Source organism: Lottia gigantea, assembly GCF_000327385.1.
Source record: "Lottia gigantea unplaced genomic scaffold LOTGIsca_62, whole genome shotgun sequence".
Classification (NCBI taxonomy): Eukaryota; Metazoa; Mollusca; class Gastropoda; family Lottiidae; genus Lottia; species Lottia gigantea.
Genome location: NW_008710115.1, coordinates 889,165 through 907,563, shown reverse-complemented (window position 1 = coordinate 907,563; position 18,399 = coordinate 889,165). Strand labels below are relative to the sequence as shown.

Below are 18,399 nucleotides of genomic sequence, written 5' to 3'. Positions count from 1 at the left end.
TAGGAACAAAACCAATGCTAGAAGTTGACCTACAGTTGGTCCAAATGAATTGATTACCCATATTCCTCAAGAATGAAGAATTTGGTCGAACTTATAAAATATTCCCCTGCCTTAAAAATGTCTTTAGATCGTATTAGGAGAAATTAAATACCGGGTATCTATAACTGTATCAAATTTATAAACAAAGAACTATAACAGTTTTTAGTGTTAATACAACATAAGAACAATGCTTAGAACAATAACTTGGTGATATTGAACTTGGTGCAACCAATAATACAAACACAACTTACATTATCATTGATATCTTCACCAAATTCAAACTGTATTTTCTGTCTACGTCCCCTCTCTTCCTCCCATATAGAAGGATGAAAACTATCTGTGTCACCATCTTTTTCATCAGCTAAAAAATAACACCTATGTTAATTTTTCTTGGTTTTTGAAAAATTGAGAAAAATTTGACTGTTTACTCAAATATTTTTCTCTGGGTAGGTAAAATCTTTTGCAAAACTAATACAGTTGCTAAAAATGCATTGCCCAATTATCGAATTTGCCCTTAGCTCCTCTCTTCAAAAAAGCCTTTTTTACCCAATAAATAACAAAACTAAGCAAATTTTAAGCTAAATTAACATTAGAAACAATTTTCACCAACACACATACCAAATTTTAAAGAATCTGATCAAAATTAAAGCCTTCTTACAGGCCAAAATGAATTATGAACCAACAAACACAAGAGAAAATGTAAGAATGTGGAGATAAATTATAATAAAAAGAACCAACCTGTATAGTTTGATGGTTGCTGAGGTAATAAATAACATGTTAATATTTTACGTTCACTTTCTTCATCATATTCTGACTGTAAACTTATTAACGGTTTTGTCTGAAATTATAGAGGGCATAAGATAGCTCGGAAGCTGACAGATCTGTGCGAGCTCGAAGCTGTATTGTTTTCACCCTTTTTCTTTTTTTTTCCTTTTTTGTAATTGGAGAAAAAATTTATTAGATATCTCAACATTACTGGTAACTCTTGTGATGAATGAGAATTATGTAACAATTTTCTGACACTGAAAGACTAATAACTGATTTATGAGGTTGAACATCTCAGACTCTTGCCTGGCAGAGGACAGTCTCCTTTTTTTCAACTGTTTTTTTACAGTCTGTAACATTCAAAACCTCAATTTTTCAAAGTAAGTACAAAATCTGCACCACTAAGTAAGGTGATAACAAACTAATATCACTATATATCAATATGATTACTATTACCTGATTTTCTGTCAACCATAATGCTTGAAGATTTTTTAATTTCACCACAGAAAATGGTAAATATTTGAGAAAGTTATCACTCAGATTCAAGACTCGTAATTTTGGTATTCGACCCAATTCATCTGGTATATAGGTCAACTTGTTACTACGTAGTGATAAAACTGTTAATCCATTACAACTACCAAGCTAAAATTATAATATTGTTCATACATTATCAAATATATACACAAGATGTGAAACGATTCAATTTTCATTAAATGAAATCAACAGTTTTCTTAGACTGGAACAATGCTAATAGAAAGCACAATCCAGTCACTTGATATTCATGCTGTTTAGTGTCTGCCTATTAATGTCTGTTTTAAAGCATAATGAGGTCATACATGTGTACAGGTCAGGAAAAAAAATCTTGAGATTTGCCTTGAAAAATCTGGAGATTGGGTGAAAAGTCGGGAGATTTTTCCAAAGCGCGTAAATTCATGATTTGAAACTCCAAATTGATTCTTTTTTACTTAAAATAAGCTTTAAGCCTTGTAAATTAATTAAATTGATCATAGGCCTACATGACACAGTTAAAATTAATAATCTATAATGAGGGATAATTCTAGAAATAGTGAATGATTTTTCAAATTTAGGGGCCCAAAAAAAATTTGATATTGTCATAATTTATGGATATTATACTACTCCTTCCTTTAGTTTTTGCAACATTTCAATTCACATACAGGAAAAAATACATTGAAAAAATTAAAGGAAGGAGTAGTATATCAATAATAGTGTTCTTTTTTATTTAATATTCTATCTATAAATGTCATTTACTGAACATACAATACTGGCACTGTGAAGATATAGTTGTGTGTCATGGATATCTTGCCATGTCATTAAAAATCTACAACCATTTTTCCCCTTTAATGTAGATATATATGTGTATATAATATACTAACCTCAGATGGCAGAATTTCTAAAAGATTCTCATCAGCATAAAATGTTCTAAGATTTCTAAGAAAACCAATAGTAGGTGGTAATGCTTCTAAATCATTAGTACTAACATTGAGTTCTGATAGTGATGTTAACCTGAAAATAATCAGTATTGTTACTAGACAACAGTTATACAGGGCAGTAGTTGTACATTTTGTAATTTTACTTCAAACAAGGTCCCATTTCACAAAAATATTTAAAATCCAACAAGTCTAACTTTTAAAATGTAAATTATCAAACTTTTCCCATTTTTTTTAAAGATTTTCTATATTGTATATAATTAATCTCTGTCTTTTTCTGATGCAAAACTTCTTGACATATTTTCTCAAATTAAAGCTTGACACAACAACATGTATTCCCTAGACAGAATAACTTACCCTCCTAGAGATTTAGGTAGACTTGTTAAATGGTTGTCATCAATTTTAAATGTTGTTAAATTACTTAAATTGCCTGCAAAAGAAAGTAAGAAATCAACTTCAAGATTTTAACGTAGACACAAGGGAGCCAGGCGTCAAAACCTGAGAAAGTTTAGGTTTTAAGTGAAATTTTGACACTTGCTGACGCTGTTAACTTTTAAACAATACATGTTTGGTGAAAATCATATAAATGAAATGAAATGAATGGAGTTTTTAATTTTCTGCACCAAATTGAGCAATTGAAGACGAGCAACATTGTACAGTGTGCAATTATCTCTCAAATAAGAAAAAGATTCAATTCAATCATCATGCCTTATTTTTCGTACAACACTTTCAATTTAGCTAATTTTATCATTGTTGTCAAGCTGTTGAACCTCCAAAATAGCGCCATAAATGGTCATTTGCAGGAGCTTCATCTCAGAAGGCCAGAAATAAAAACCATACCTAATGTTTCTGGTAATTCCTCTAATCTATTACATGTTAAATGTAAATCAGCTAATGAACTACATCCTTCAATTTCATCTGGAATGGTCTTTATTCTATTTTTAGATGCATCTAAGAACATCAATTCCTTCAAATTCCCAATGGACTGAAAGTAGAACATTCATAACATATGATATTCAAAAGATGTAGTACTTATTTCTTTTTTTGGAGAATTCAAATCAATTAAAGCTATATATATGACACCAATTATCTTAAACAATATGGTTCACAGGTGTTTTTTGGGTCTTGAATATATGTAAATAGTCTTCAGGAGTACTAGAAATGTACGAAAAACGCATCATTCCTTCAAATATACCTCAAACTAGAAATACTATTTCTATCATATATGTCTTTTATATTTATGACAGAGTTTCAAGAAAAGATGAGTCATCTATTTAACATTCAAACACTGATTATTTTGGACACACATGTTCCTTAAATCGGGAATCAGGATTCATATGCTACCTCAAAGATGTCCAATACAGGACAAAAGATATCTTGTTGAAGTAAATGAAACTAACCTGTGGTATATCTTTAATCTGATTACTATCACACCATAACTCAGATAATTTCACTAAACTTCCTATACATTTTGGCTGAAAAATAAAGTTATGAATATTACAAATAATAATAAAAAACCCTGGTACAATAATCTGAACAGCAAAGCAAAACACAAAATAACATTTGGGCAATACATAGCAGCTAATGAAATTCAGCTCAGCTTCATCTTCACAATGCCAAGCTATTAGAACCTTGTCTTATACCTTGACTGTAATAGTTACCTTTCTTATATCATGGAATGCAGCGAATAAATTGGAATATATGCCAGTGAATACAACTAAACATAGCCCTCAGACAGACCGTAAAAAATTATGGCTTTTTGTGCACAAACTTTCTCTCGAGGACTCTAATTTGCTTTATTCTTACCAATTTGTTGCATTTACAAACTTCTGTGATACAAGAAAGGTGGCTATTGCAGTATGCTCAGCTATTAATTTCCAGTTCAGCATTACCACATAATAAGAACCCTGTATTATCAGATGATTAAGTAATCTACATAATCTATTGACAACTTACCAACTCTGTAAATTCATTATTACCAATATCTAATCTCTCTATTTCTATCAATCTACTAAATGACTGAGGTAGAGTCTTCAAATGATTTTCTCTTATTTCAAAAATTTTTAATTTGGTCAGTCTGAAATTGGATTATGAGAACCTGTAGTAAAGATTGATTATGAGAATCTGTGTTTAGGATTTGATAATGAGCACCTGTGGTAAGGATTTGATTATGAAAATCTGTGTTTAGAATTTGATTATGAGAATCTGTGGTAAGGATTTGATTATGAGAATATGTGGTAGGGATTTAAACATGGGAATCTGTGGTAAGGATTTGATTATGAGAATCTGTGGTAAGGATTTGATTATGAGAATATGTGGTAAGGATTTGATTATGAGAATATGTGGTAGGGATTTAAACACGAGAATCTGTGGTAAGGATTTGATTATGAGAATCTGTGTTTAGGATTTGACCATGAGAATATGTGGTAAGGATTTGATTATGAGAATATGTGGTAAGGATTTAAACATCAGAATCAGTGGTAAGGATTTAAACACGAGAATCAGTGGTAAGGATTTAAACATAAGAATCAGTGGTAAGGATAAGACTATGAAAATCATTGGTGAAAAGTTGTAAATATGTATAAAAAATCTTAGCAAATCCAGCTACTATAAATTTGTAAAGATAATGATTCTAAATTTTCAACCTATAAAAAGTTATCTCATAACTTACCTGCCAAAACTACCAGGTAGATAATCTAAGAAGGTATCATTTAAATATAGTTGGGTTAAATTCTGTAACTGAGTAAAACCATCAGGAAGTCTGAAAGTAAAATTTAAACAAATTTAGTGGAATTTTACATTATAAATTTCGATAGCTTATACGATACTGAAGAATGGAAATTACATGAAGTTGGCAAAGAGCAAAACTGTGTCAGAACAATATATACATTTTTTTAAGGAATACATGTATCAAAGTTTATAGCTCATCCAAATAACTTTTTTTCAACCTTAGGTTCTTAAGCCTTCATTCTTGGCAAAGAACAAACATTGTAAATTAAATTTTGAAATAAATTAAAAGGAGACAGATTTCTTGTTAGTAAAGTATGGCTAGTTGTCAGAGTGAATAGCTGGTATTTTATATAATGATAATTACAGTGAAAGTAACAATAGTTGACAAACTGGACAATGATAGAGTACAATAATACAAACCCACCCTCTCATTGGAATTTATAAACCTTAAAACACAACCTTATCTCCATTGAATTAATCTTTGTGTTTATTTAATAAGACAGTTTACACGACTATCAAATTTATAAAATTTATCAAATCTAGTAGTATATGATAAGTTTATTTGACAATGGACTTAAGTCAAAATATCAAAAATATGAAGAAAATCTAAACACACATAAAATATGAATTAAGAAAAGTATGGATGATGTGTAATACTGGGGACTACACACAAAATATTTTTGTTGTCGATTTTTGTTGCCCACAGAAATCTTGAGTTAAATTTCATGTGTGCCTGAACTTCCATGACAATATTACCGCATTGCCAACAGAATTTATGACATTAAACCAATTTGATATTTGTTACCAAATTTGTTCACAAAGCGTCAGAATGAGATTCCTTCTCACTTCAATCACATGATTATCGACACAGCTGAAAACTGCAGGTTGGAGTTTTTCTGTTTGCTTGTGTGCCAACAGGTGTTCAGTGAAACTCTTGTCTGCAACAAAAAATCCTGAACAAAAACTGTCTGTATAACCCAAGCATTATCAATTGTTGCAGACTTGTTTCATTTCTCAGATCTCTTAGAGATTCTAATGTACAACAAATGATCACTACTCTTTCTAGTTTTTAGAATTCTTAAACGGCATATCATTCAGGAATCTTTTCATTTATGAGTAACTTTATGAATTCAATATTAAGTGACATTTTTGATGAATCTGACATTTTACCGGTATATATAGTTATTAGAAACATCACCAATGTGATACAGAGTAATATAAAATGGTGTGTATGTAAACTGTAAAAATAAACAATGTATACTAAAAAAAAGGTTGACTTACTTGCCAAGTGGATTAACACTAGCATCTATCACAGATAATAATTTACATTGTTTTATAGTTTCAGGTACATCTATTACACCTACAACAAAATATATATTAGGTCATGGTTAACAACAGAGCTCTTGAATGAATTATAATATCATTAACTGGTCTTTTATATTATAATCTGTAGGTAATCTGTGTTAATCACAGATATATAGGACAAAAAATCAGAATAGTACCCACAAAGATAGTGGGCCACAGCCATATACGCCCACCACGGCATGCGGATGGTAAATATTCAAGATTTTGGGGCAAGAGCAATAACTCTGCTTCTAACGGTCGAAAATAGCTCAAATTCGAGTCAGACGGACAGGGGTGCCGACAATATACGTCCACAAAGAGAGATGTGGGCGTATAAAAAGGGTAAAATATTTCTTTGGAATCACATCAATCTATTTTCAAACTAATTTTAAAGGACAGGTTTGCCATCCTTTTGAACAATCATACTTTAGTCTCAGAAACAAGAAATATCTAAGTTAATAACTATTAGTATTCACAGCTCACTGTTTGAAATTTGAGTCTTCAAATCCCTGCATACAGAAAAGACACACATAGAAAAAGAAAGTGAAGTTTCTAGTTTGAAGTATATTTGAAGGGATTATGCGATTTTCCTGCAGGTCTAGTTAGACTATTTATATATTCAAGACCCAAATCAACCCCCAAAAATGACACAATATGGCCTTTAATCAATGTTGATGTCTTATGTAGCAAAAATATTATTGATTTAAAATACTCAGAAGAATTGCCCTCTTATTGCTGTCAGACAATTTAAATAACCTAATAGTAGATAATCATATTCTATAATATATAAGATTATGAAAAGAAACTTCTGGCACTAAGCATTTATATAATACTACACATTGACATTGATTATAATTTGTCTCATATTAAAAAAGGTGTTTGTGTCAATAGGTGTTAATGTTTAACAAGCATACCCAAACAGCTCAATTTGAATTTTTCTGCTTGACTAGACCTCACCCAGACATGTATCAAAGGAAATCAGTGATAAAATATATCTTTAAAGAATGAAAGTGTAATTTGGTGCAGTCAAGTGCATTTCTTTGGCAAATTAAACAAAAATAAAAGTAAAATAACAAATTTTTAAAAATAGATAAATAGAATGAACTTGTCAACCACTCTCTTATAAAATCAGTCTACTCGTTCACCATCGATAACTTCAACATCCTTCGTCAAATGTTTAATCTTTCCTTTCATGTTTTATGTCTTTTCAATCAAATCAGTTTTTACCATCAAATATAGTGGGGGGAAGATTGTTGTCGTACAATTAGCCTAGAGAAACTGACAGTTATTCAAGATATTTATCACATACAATTATTACAACCTTTTAAACAGGACAAACAATATTACACAGATTATATTGATAAGAAAATTATGGTCTGTTTGCCTATTCTTATAGTTTGTCTCTATTTTATTTACTACATACATATGATTGATCCCCATGTAATCTTACAAATTGAACATTATTAAATACAAATTATACCAATATTATTCACTCTAAACATCAAAGAAAACATTACAAAAAAGATAAAAGAAATTGTCAAATGGTAATGTAAAGAAGTATTAGAAGTTATTACGAATAAGTACAAACTATTTGGTTATCTTGATATATAGTAATACGTGTACTAGCATATATGTATTTTATTTTTCTAATTATCTATCATAAAACTTTTATTATATTATGTTACATTTCAAAACAATATATATTGCATATATTTTACATTAGCTATAAATCTTGGCCTGTTTTGCAAATTTATAATCAAGATTGAAAACCTTTACTAGACAAAAATTATTCTAAAATAGGTCATAGGTATGAGTTTCTGATTTTTTACATATCTTAATTCTTAAATCTGGATGAAATAAAGATGTTTAGTTTCATGCTATATCTGCAGTATACTACAACCATTATCCATGATCTGAAGAAATTCTTCTCTTAGTTGTGTTCAGCCAAATATTAACCAGAATACACCATAATGTAGAACTTATCAATCAAAAACAAATGGTTAATAGTAGACACTTTCTAAGTCAGATCAGAGATTAAGCAGAAAATTGGGGAAACATGGCTACATTTTAATCAAATTCCTTAACATATTGCAAAAATTTCTAGGCTATTAAGTCCCTATCTCTTTTATGTTGTCATAAAATGTGAATAGAATTCTAGTTATAATAAGGCTTTTAAACTACAATTGAACTTTAGAATGCACTGTTTTGAAATCAAACATTATTATTATGAAATATATGAATAGAATCTATTCAAACCTAAAGAAAAAAACTATTCTATTATAATATAGGTAAGAATAGAATAAGCTAAGTTTAAGGGAGTAACTAAGTTCAGATCAGAAGAAAGATAGGTCAGTAGTTAAAAGTTTATAATGAACATGAGAATAATGATAAATACTATAAAATACGGGTTTAACTACATTGGAATACAATAATTCTTTATTAGAGCATAGAAAATATTTGAGTGTTTTGACATGATTTGAGAGGTGTAATTGTAATTCAATATTAAGCTATTAAAATATTAGACAATATGTAGTCTAGTGAATTACAACTTAAAATACAGAATATTACATATATATCATTTATAAAACTAGTATTACTTTACATATACCATCTTTCTGACTTAAAGGCATTGTAGATATGGTTTAATTTTTTTATGGGGACACTGATAGCATCAATTTGCAATCAGAAGTCTGTGGTTCCTGCAATTCCACTTAAACTAAGTATATGATACCACAATTACACTATATCACATAAGGCACATCGTGATAAGTGACGTCATCAAACACTTAGTTTTAGTGGAATTGCAGGAACCACAGACGTCTGATCGAAAATTGGAATGGTGCAAATTGATGCTATCAATGTCCCTGATACACATAACAAATTTAGAAAACCTTTTAACAAACCCTTTAAAATACACCATATTACATATCATATATATATATAACTAGTATTATTTTACATTATACCATCATTCTTATTAAGATTTTATTTACGTCTTATACTAGATGTATTCTCATCTCATAGTTAATTTAACAAATTTCAAGGTTCACTTCTTTTTGAAATGGTTGCAAATAATATTGCAAAGTACACAATAATTATTCAAATTCATATACATATACAACCTCATTTTAATTTTGATTTCATTCTTCACACAACTGACTTCATTTAAAGTCTTTTAAGAATAGGAATATTGTAATTGTATGGTATATAAAGCCAACTTCTGGAACTTGCATATTGGCCAATTTGTTTGGTAGGACATAAATTGATCTGGTTGACCTATAGTAGGATGGGTGTTGCGCACGAAGCAGACCATGCCTTTTCGAAACACATGATGGTATTTTATTTTACTCTGGATTTTGCCATGTTATGGACAAGATTTTGATTAATGGAATTGTCTTGCATTTGTTAGTCATACTTAACAAAACCTACTTAAATGACTGAGACCTGCAACCTAGACAAGGCTAAGATAATAAGACATGGTTAAAACTTAAATACTTGGTATGCTGAGTTCCATGAATTAGCAGGAATTGTATCTGAGAATGACCTTTCCACTGACACCAAAGGAATGTTTCTGGACACAAGATGTCTTCAGATTTATGTAAATAACATTTGAAAATAAGACAAATCTTACCATTTTTACTGAAGTTGAGTTCTTCAAGGTTATTGAGACTGCAGATAGCTGGTGGTATATTTATAATCTCATTGTCACTAATACTTAACTTTCTAATACCATGACAATAAAATAGTTCCTGTAAATACAATAAAATAGTTCCCGTAAAAACAATACAATAGTTCCTGTAAATACAATAAAATAGTTCCTGTAAGTACAATTATTGTCTTTAGTAAATGCACAGGGACTATGAACATCTTGTCGTTCTAATACTATGACAATAAAATAGTTCCTGTAAATACAATAAAATAGTTCCTGTAAGTACAATTATTTAGTCTTTAGTAAATGAACAGGGACTATGAACATCTTAACTTTCCAATACCATAACAATGAAATAGTTCCTGTAAATACAATAAAATAGTTTCTGTAAATACAATTAAATAGTTCCTGTAAATAAAATTAAATAGTTCCTGTAAGTTCATATCTTGATATCATAACAATAAAATAGTTCTTATAAATACAATTATCTACAAACTGTGATTTTTACATTTTTTTTATATATTATGGCACTATCTTCTCACTCACATCTATTTATAAGTGCTGATTGCATATTTCAGAATAAAGAAAGATATGGTCTTGTTAAATGTAAAACTCAAAATCAACTGTCCCTGACAAAATTATGAAAGGTAAAGAAAAACATCATTGTAAAGACAACTTAAGGCATTCACAGATAATAATCTATCAGTTTTTCAGAGATTTATATTATGTGTAGGACAAAGGTATAAGTTTATAAAAGAACCATGAAAATTCAGCAGTTCTAAGAAATAATCAAGGGTTCTAACAATGAAACAAAGAAAATATTTATAATGAAATACCAGACAAAGTTTGTAAAGTTATCTAGCCAACTGTTTTTTTAATATATTTAAAGAGAAAATAAAGATGTTTTGAAACAGACTATTTAGGTTGATTTTAACTAGAAACGTGTCTGGTGTGTTTAATTAACAAAATGTAACCTTCACAGATTTAACTCTGGAAATTGTAGTGTGTTTAACAACTTTTCGCACAGATTTTTCAAACAAATACAGTACAATTTGTCTATTTTAATAGGAAAAAACCTTACTGATCAACATGAGGTCTAGTATTATTTCCTAGGGCTTAATATCTGACAATGAACAAACTCAAGATCTTAAGTTTAGCATTCAATCTTGACATCTAACCCTTAAGTGAAGATATCCCTGTCACTTTACACTAGTACCTGTTATCCTCTATCCTTTCAGCTACCTTTATCAAATTAGACAATAGGATAACTCGCAAAAATAGTGATCACTTTTGCAGAATCTTTTGTTGCATTGGTCAACCACAAAATCTTTGCCTTGACCAGTAAAGTTAGGCGAAGAAGCTGCCATCACAAAAATATGAAAATGACTCACGACCCTTAAAATTTAATGAAGTTGGATATTTTACCAATGTTCGTTAAGGAAAATCATAAAAAAGTCTCTTTGACTAAAATAAAATATTTTTTCAAGTTTATGAAGACACGAATGGAATATTCAGCAACCCAATACAATATCCAGTTAAATTTAAAAGAATATTTTTAAATAATGTAATTATGATGTCTGATTAGCAGCATGTGCCAAACTCATTATCTACATCTGGTTTATAAATTCTATTAAATCAATACAACATCTACACATTCTTTAAATTTACATCAACTACATGACTTGTATACACTAACATGTTTAAAATAATAATAAACTTTCATCTTTCTAGCTTAAGAGTACGCCAATATGTCTACTTGTCATCATTTCAAGTTCTTACAAAAAAACTTGTATGTCTGAATCAATGATTTTGGTAAAAAAAAATTTTTGACCTAAGGATGTCAAAGATGTTCTCAGTAATGTCTTCTGTCTTAAAGTCCTCAATAATGTGTTCTGTCTTAAGTCCTCAATAATGTGTTCTGTCTTAAGTTCTCAATTATGAGCTTTGTCTCAAGTCCTCAATAATGTGTTCTGTCTTAAGTCCTCAATGATGTGTTCTGTCTTAAGTTCTCAATTATGAGCTTTGTCTCAAGTCCTCAATGATGAGTTCTGTCTTAAGTCCTCAATGATGTGTTCTGTCTTAAGTTCTCAATGATGAGTTCTGTCTTAAGTTCTCAATGATGAGTTCTGTCTTAAGTCCTCAATGATGTGTTCTGTCTTAAGTTCTCAATGATGAGTTCTGTCTTAAGTTCTCAATAATGTGTTCTGTCTTGAGTCCTCAATGATATGCTTTGTCCTAAGTCCCCAATGATGTGCTTTGTTTTAAGTCCCCAATGATGTGCTTTGTCATAAGTCCTCAATGATATGCTTTGTCTTAAAAGTCCTCAATAATGTTCTTCTTCTGCCCTTGGTCTACTAATCTTCTCTCTATGACGACCTTTGACTCAATAAATTCCTGTAAAGGGATGCCTGATGTAATTTTACTTCAGAACATGCAAATATGCAGCTTTAATTCTCTACAAAATAGAAATACTCAGGAAGGCATTCCCATTGCAACAATTTTATAAACTCATTTAAACATGAAAAATACTACTTACCCTTGGTAAATCTCTAATCTGATTAGAATCTGTTAATAGTTCTTCCAGAGTTCTCTCAAAATTAAAAACTTCACCAGGTACATCAGCTAGACTACAATGTCTATAATCTAATACTGTTACATCATCTTCTATCTGTGGTTTAAGACAGGGACATTTCCGTACAAATCCTGCCATTTTATTACCTGTAATATCAAATATTGTTATACATGTAGTTACTTGTGAAACAAGTATCATTTTGTTCAGCCATTTGGAAACAATCGAATTTCTGCAATTACAAACCTATGAGATACCCGTTCAAGAAAAGTGCCTGATGAAGTCATGGTATAACAGACAGTTTTTGATAGCTTGACAATATGTAGATGACAACTCTTTACTTTTTTCATTTTAACTTAGGTCCCAATATCAGATATATGAATACAATAATATTGTATATAATCACAACCATGGTTAAGAGAACTTTCTATACCTGCTATGAACAGATTTCACATTCTACCATAACTTTCTTCACATTTTTAAAAAAATCTCTATGTGTATAATTATGGTGTATGAACATAATTTGTTAAACCTAAGATAAAATATAATTTTCTTTTGACCCTGTTTATTCAGTTCATTTCAACCTTAACATAACCAACCTAATTCAAACATTGACTTAAGATTCTATTAAAATATTGAGGTGCACTTATAAAACTAATCGTATACAATCAAATTGGGCTAATAATATTGTTATCAGAAAATATATAGACATTATTACATGTACTGATTTCAACTTATATTATCTCTTTACATTCTAGTTTCTAAATAGCATAACTTTCATATATCAATTGATATAATTGGCATATGATGTTTGAAATACACTTTTTGATGAACATTATTAAGAGTCAATTTGCTAAGAACAAACCTAATCAGTAGAAATTAACTATTTCAACTGTTTGCTACTCTACTACTGTATATCAGCTAGTATTGAAACCTGACATGGATTAGTGTAGCCAGTTCCTCTGATAGGATAGGGCCAGACATATAATGTCGATTTCCATGGGAATTGCTCCATTTTGAGAATTTTCACAGTGACAATTTGGCATAGCTTTTGGTATCTATACAAAGCTAAACCATTAAGTCGATCAAGGTAATGCCAAATATTCTCATATTTTATAGGACTTCCTGACATTACTTACCATTATACTGGAATACATACATATCTTACAGAGCTTCCTGACAATACTTACAACTCACCATCATATTAGAATACATTCATATTTTATAGGACTTCCTGACAATACTTACAAATCACTATCATACTAGAATACATTCATATCTTACAGAGCTTCCTGACAATACTTACAACTTACCATTATACTAGAATACATTCATATCTTACAGAACTTCCTGACAATACTTACAAATCATCATCATACTAGAATACATTCATACTTTATAGGACTTCCTGACAATACTTACAACTCACTATCATACTAGAATACATTCATACTTTATAGGACTTCCTGACATTACTTACAACTCATCATCATACTAGAATACATTCATACTTTATAGGACTTCCTGACATTACTTACAACTCACCATCATACTAGAATACATTCATATTTTATAGGACTTCCTGACAATACTTACAACTCACTATCATACTAGAATACATTCATACTTTATAGGACTTCCTGATAATACTTACAACTCACCATCATACTAGAATACATTCATACTTTATAGGACTTACTGACATTACTTACAACTCACTATCATACTAGAATACATTCATACTTTATAGAACTTCCTGACAATACTTACAACTCACTATCATACTAGAATACATTCATACTTTATAGGACTTACTGACATTACTTACAACTCACCATCATACTAAAATACATTCATACTTTATAGAACTTCCTGACAATACTTACAACTTACCATCATACTAGAAACATTCATACTTTATAGAACTTCCTGATAATACTTACAACTCACCATCATGCCATAGCTATATACAGTATATTATATAACATGCAGTGTATGTGTGTCTTTTCAACCAAAATCATACTAAAGACTAACTAATTTTCACATAATTAATAGACTTATCTATTGCTCTGTGACCTAGGCCAGTGCTTTCATTGAGACTCCTCTCAATACACCCTAACACTAGAATACATTCATATTTTATAGAATTTCTTGAATCATAATTGAATACATATTTTATAGAATTTGACTTGACATTACTAATAACTTACCATCATATTGGAATACATTCATATCTAATAAAATTTCCTGACATTACTAACTTCTTGACTAACACCCTGTTTAAGCAAGTTAACACCTTTGACTAAAATTCTAGAAGGCGTCTTCAAATTAGCAGAAATCCTTTAAATCTTAAAGACCACTGTCAAGAACTACCAAAATTTGACAAAAAAGTGTTGGCCTGATGCCAATGTTTATTCAAAGTTTAGAGACAAAATACTGTCACGCACCTAGAAGGTACTAATGTCAATTCTTTCATGACTTGCACTGTTTGTAAACACTATTGTGCAGGATTAAAATTTTGACTTTTTAATCTTTTTTAATAGGCTTTTTCCCATCCAACCACAATACTTACGATATCATACATTTGATGACTAAATGTTTCTGCAACTAATGCCATATCATATCATACAAGTATATGATCGGCTTTATAATGAAATGCAATATCATTACTATAATCAATGAAAATAGTCAATTATACCACAATAAAGAATCCATTGACTGAATGAAATACGTGATACAGTTTCTAAGCAAGGTACTAACTAAATATATTATTTACTTGTGAAACTGGTCAATCTAGTCAAGTGGTCAGTATATTGACCGTTGTTAGTCACACATGATTAGAAGAGATGAAAGGGATAGTAATATGTACCGAGATTAACTAGTACCTGACAGGGTAGTTTTATCATTATATTAGTTTAGTAACTAAACATTTTAATAGGTACTAAATTAAACTCTACAACCATTTACAAAAATTTTGCCAAAATTAGGGACAACTATCAAGAATGTTTTTTTAAGAAACAGCAAAGATTCGAACACAGAACTTAATGATTGTCAAAAAGAGTTGTCGAAAGCACAAAATTAACCATTGGAATGGCAAAAAGCAGCGTCTACGACACACACAAATTTTTTTAGAAAACCTCTTTCTAAAACAGTTGTCACTCTGCCATTGTGTCTTTCAACTCAGTTTTACTACAAACAGTTCACATCTGTTTCTTTATTATTTCTGTAAGTTTATTCATATTATATGAAAAAAACTTAATTGAAAATCATAATATGATCAAAAGAGGGATAATTCTATAGGACCAATTCTCATTTAACTGAAAAAAATCACATTTCCTTGACAAGGCGTCCTTTTGCCCTGACAAAATATCCTGTGGAGCCAAAGAGATAAATAATTATAAAGAACTACCTGATCCAGAGAATGGATTGATACAATTTATTCTCCATCTACAACAAATCATATTGATCCTTTCTTAACCAGATACATTTTCTAACAAAACATCAAAATTATTGTCACATAGGAGTGAAAATACAGTCAGGGTCAGTTAAACTTCTCTATATACAATAACTAACTATCATACATTAACCCTAGTATTGGTCCCACGACTTGAAAAATATTATGGTCAAATATCCTTTAGAAGAAATGTGAATAAACCAGTTGATTTGATCTCTGAATAATCTTTTCATACAACAAAACAGTTGACAATCAAACAATTAACTACGGATCATCAATAGAAATCCACCATGTATAAAGTTTCACACTCAAACCAGGCTTACAAATTTCGGCAATTTGCCCAGGAGCCCGTAAAATATATATCAATTTAATATTTCTGTATGACTAGATTTGAATAATAATGAATGTAGGTAGAAATCAACTTTTTAGAATTAATACTTCTCATAGTCAATCTAATAATTAGTTTCTTTTTATCAGAAACTAAAATTATATCTAATTATAATATTATATTTCTATATATTTCAATATAATAAGACTAGACATGTTCATTATTAATTCATAAATAACATGGTTTTAAGTTAACTTTTCATATAATTGTTTCTTAGAGTTTTTTGCAGTTTAAGTCAGCTTGTTTCTACAGACAGGCTTGGTATGATCTCAACAATATTGTATAAGTCTAATTTAATTTAATTTCCTCAAATATTTCAAGCAACGATAATTTACTGTAAATATGAATTTTAATGAAAGTTGTATGATCCAGACCAATTCAATGTTTCCTTGCAATTAAATTCAAGTCATAATTGGCTTTTACAGGACAATTTCAAAGCATTGCTGTCTTTGACAACTGGATTCATAATCCTTGATCCAAACTGGAATCAGTCTTCCATATAAGCAACTTCCACCATCAGCAATCAATGGCAGACTGTCAATATTAACTGACGAACATTTGGTGAAAAATATAATTTTCTTTTATCACAAAAACTGTGCACAATACCACAAATATACAGGGCTTTCTTAATTGTTATATTCAGGTTAACTTAGGTGACTATTTTCCTTATCTAGTAATCATAACTTTTAAAATATCTCAATATTTATCTATATATAATTATGTATATAATGCAGAAACATTGTTGAAATAAATTCCTATGAGTTATACTGAAATGACAGGTGAAGTCTTGTATGATATAAACATTCAAGTTTCTTTGTCAACTTTTTAGAAATCTAGACTGGTGTAATCTGATATTTTGAAAATCATCTTGACATATCAGAGTTTTTTAAATAGAGAGGTAATGTGATTTTATTACCGTGACCATGCATCTTGAGATCAAGTTCTTATATAACGTTTATAATAGGGTATGAAACCAGTCAATGTTCCACATCAATACTTGTTGAAGTTTTGTTGACAAGTTTTTAAATATCACTGCATGAAGCAGACATATATACCTATATCTCACTATATTTAATCCAGTAGGCCGACATAATCTAGCAGTTTTTGTACAAAAAGTTTACCCATAAGAGATATCATATTTCAGATAACGGTATCTTAAATTTACTTGAATATCCTCTTCATTCTATTTAAATGAATCATGATTATTGTCTTATACTGTTTCAACTTTCAATATTGAGATATACAAGCATTTAGCAATGAGGTTTAGCTTCAAGGCATGGCATAAGCAACTTTGATCTAAACCAGGTAGTATTTTTAGCCCCAGTCCATTTTTTGGATAAAAGTAGTAAGGCCAAATGAAAAACATAAACTCGCTTTTCACACTAAAACTATAATGTCAATAGAATCAACTATATCTATATAAGAAAATAGAAATGAAATGATATCAATGGAGTTCTAAGTCCTTCATATTAAATAGAAAATGAAATGTAAAAGTAGATGTTACCTGATGTTGAATAATGTTGTTAACCATTTCAATTACATATCATAATATAGTCTGTTACATCTACAAATAAACAGAATTTAACATTCAGTTTATATACAAAATAATTGATTTTCTGAGCTCTGAAGACAATAAATAGTGGCTTCTGCAACACATTACAAAAATTAAATTTCCCATAATTTGACAAACATCCTGGAATTTAGGCAGCCTTTAAATGTTAGTGTCCTTTGTTTCAGTTTACCATTTTGCCATTTTTCCTTCTCAGACTTATACCTTGACAAAAGCCGCCTTTCTTGTACTTTGTTTGTAAATGAAGCGATTTGATGGGATTGTACGCTATCGAATAGGCAAATCATAGGCCTACAATCCAATCATTTCACTGCATTCTTGAATACAAGAATAATGGCTATTGCAGTTAAGGCATTAGTACAATTTTCGTAATAGCTTGACATTATGAAGATGAATTTAACCTTGAAGACCTTGAAAAGTGACCAAAAATTCTAACTTATGAC

The 18,399-nt window shown here is 29.9% G+C and overlaps 1 protein-coding gene across 1 annotated transcript; it reads right to left on the bottom strand.

The window, feature by feature from the left end:
- Window positions 1-230: 230 nt before the first annotated feature.
- On the bottom strand, window positions 231-12,685 carry LOTGIDRAFT_128717 (hypothetical protein; the record flags this gene model as incomplete). Its single annotated transcript, XM_009064388.1, has 12 exons — window positions 231-400; window positions 778-877; window positions 1,261-1,446; window positions 2,199-2,328; window positions 2,610-2,682; window positions 3,093-3,237; window positions 3,653-3,727; window positions 4,209-4,329; window positions 4,924-5,013; window positions 6,264-6,342; window positions 9,958-10,075; window positions 12,512-12,685. The coding sequence occupies 12 exons, from the start codon at window positions 12,683-12,685 to the stop codon at window positions 231-233; spliced, it is 1,461 nt and encodes a 486-aa protein (XP_009062636.1).
- Window positions 12,686-18,399: the final 5,714 nt, after the last annotated feature.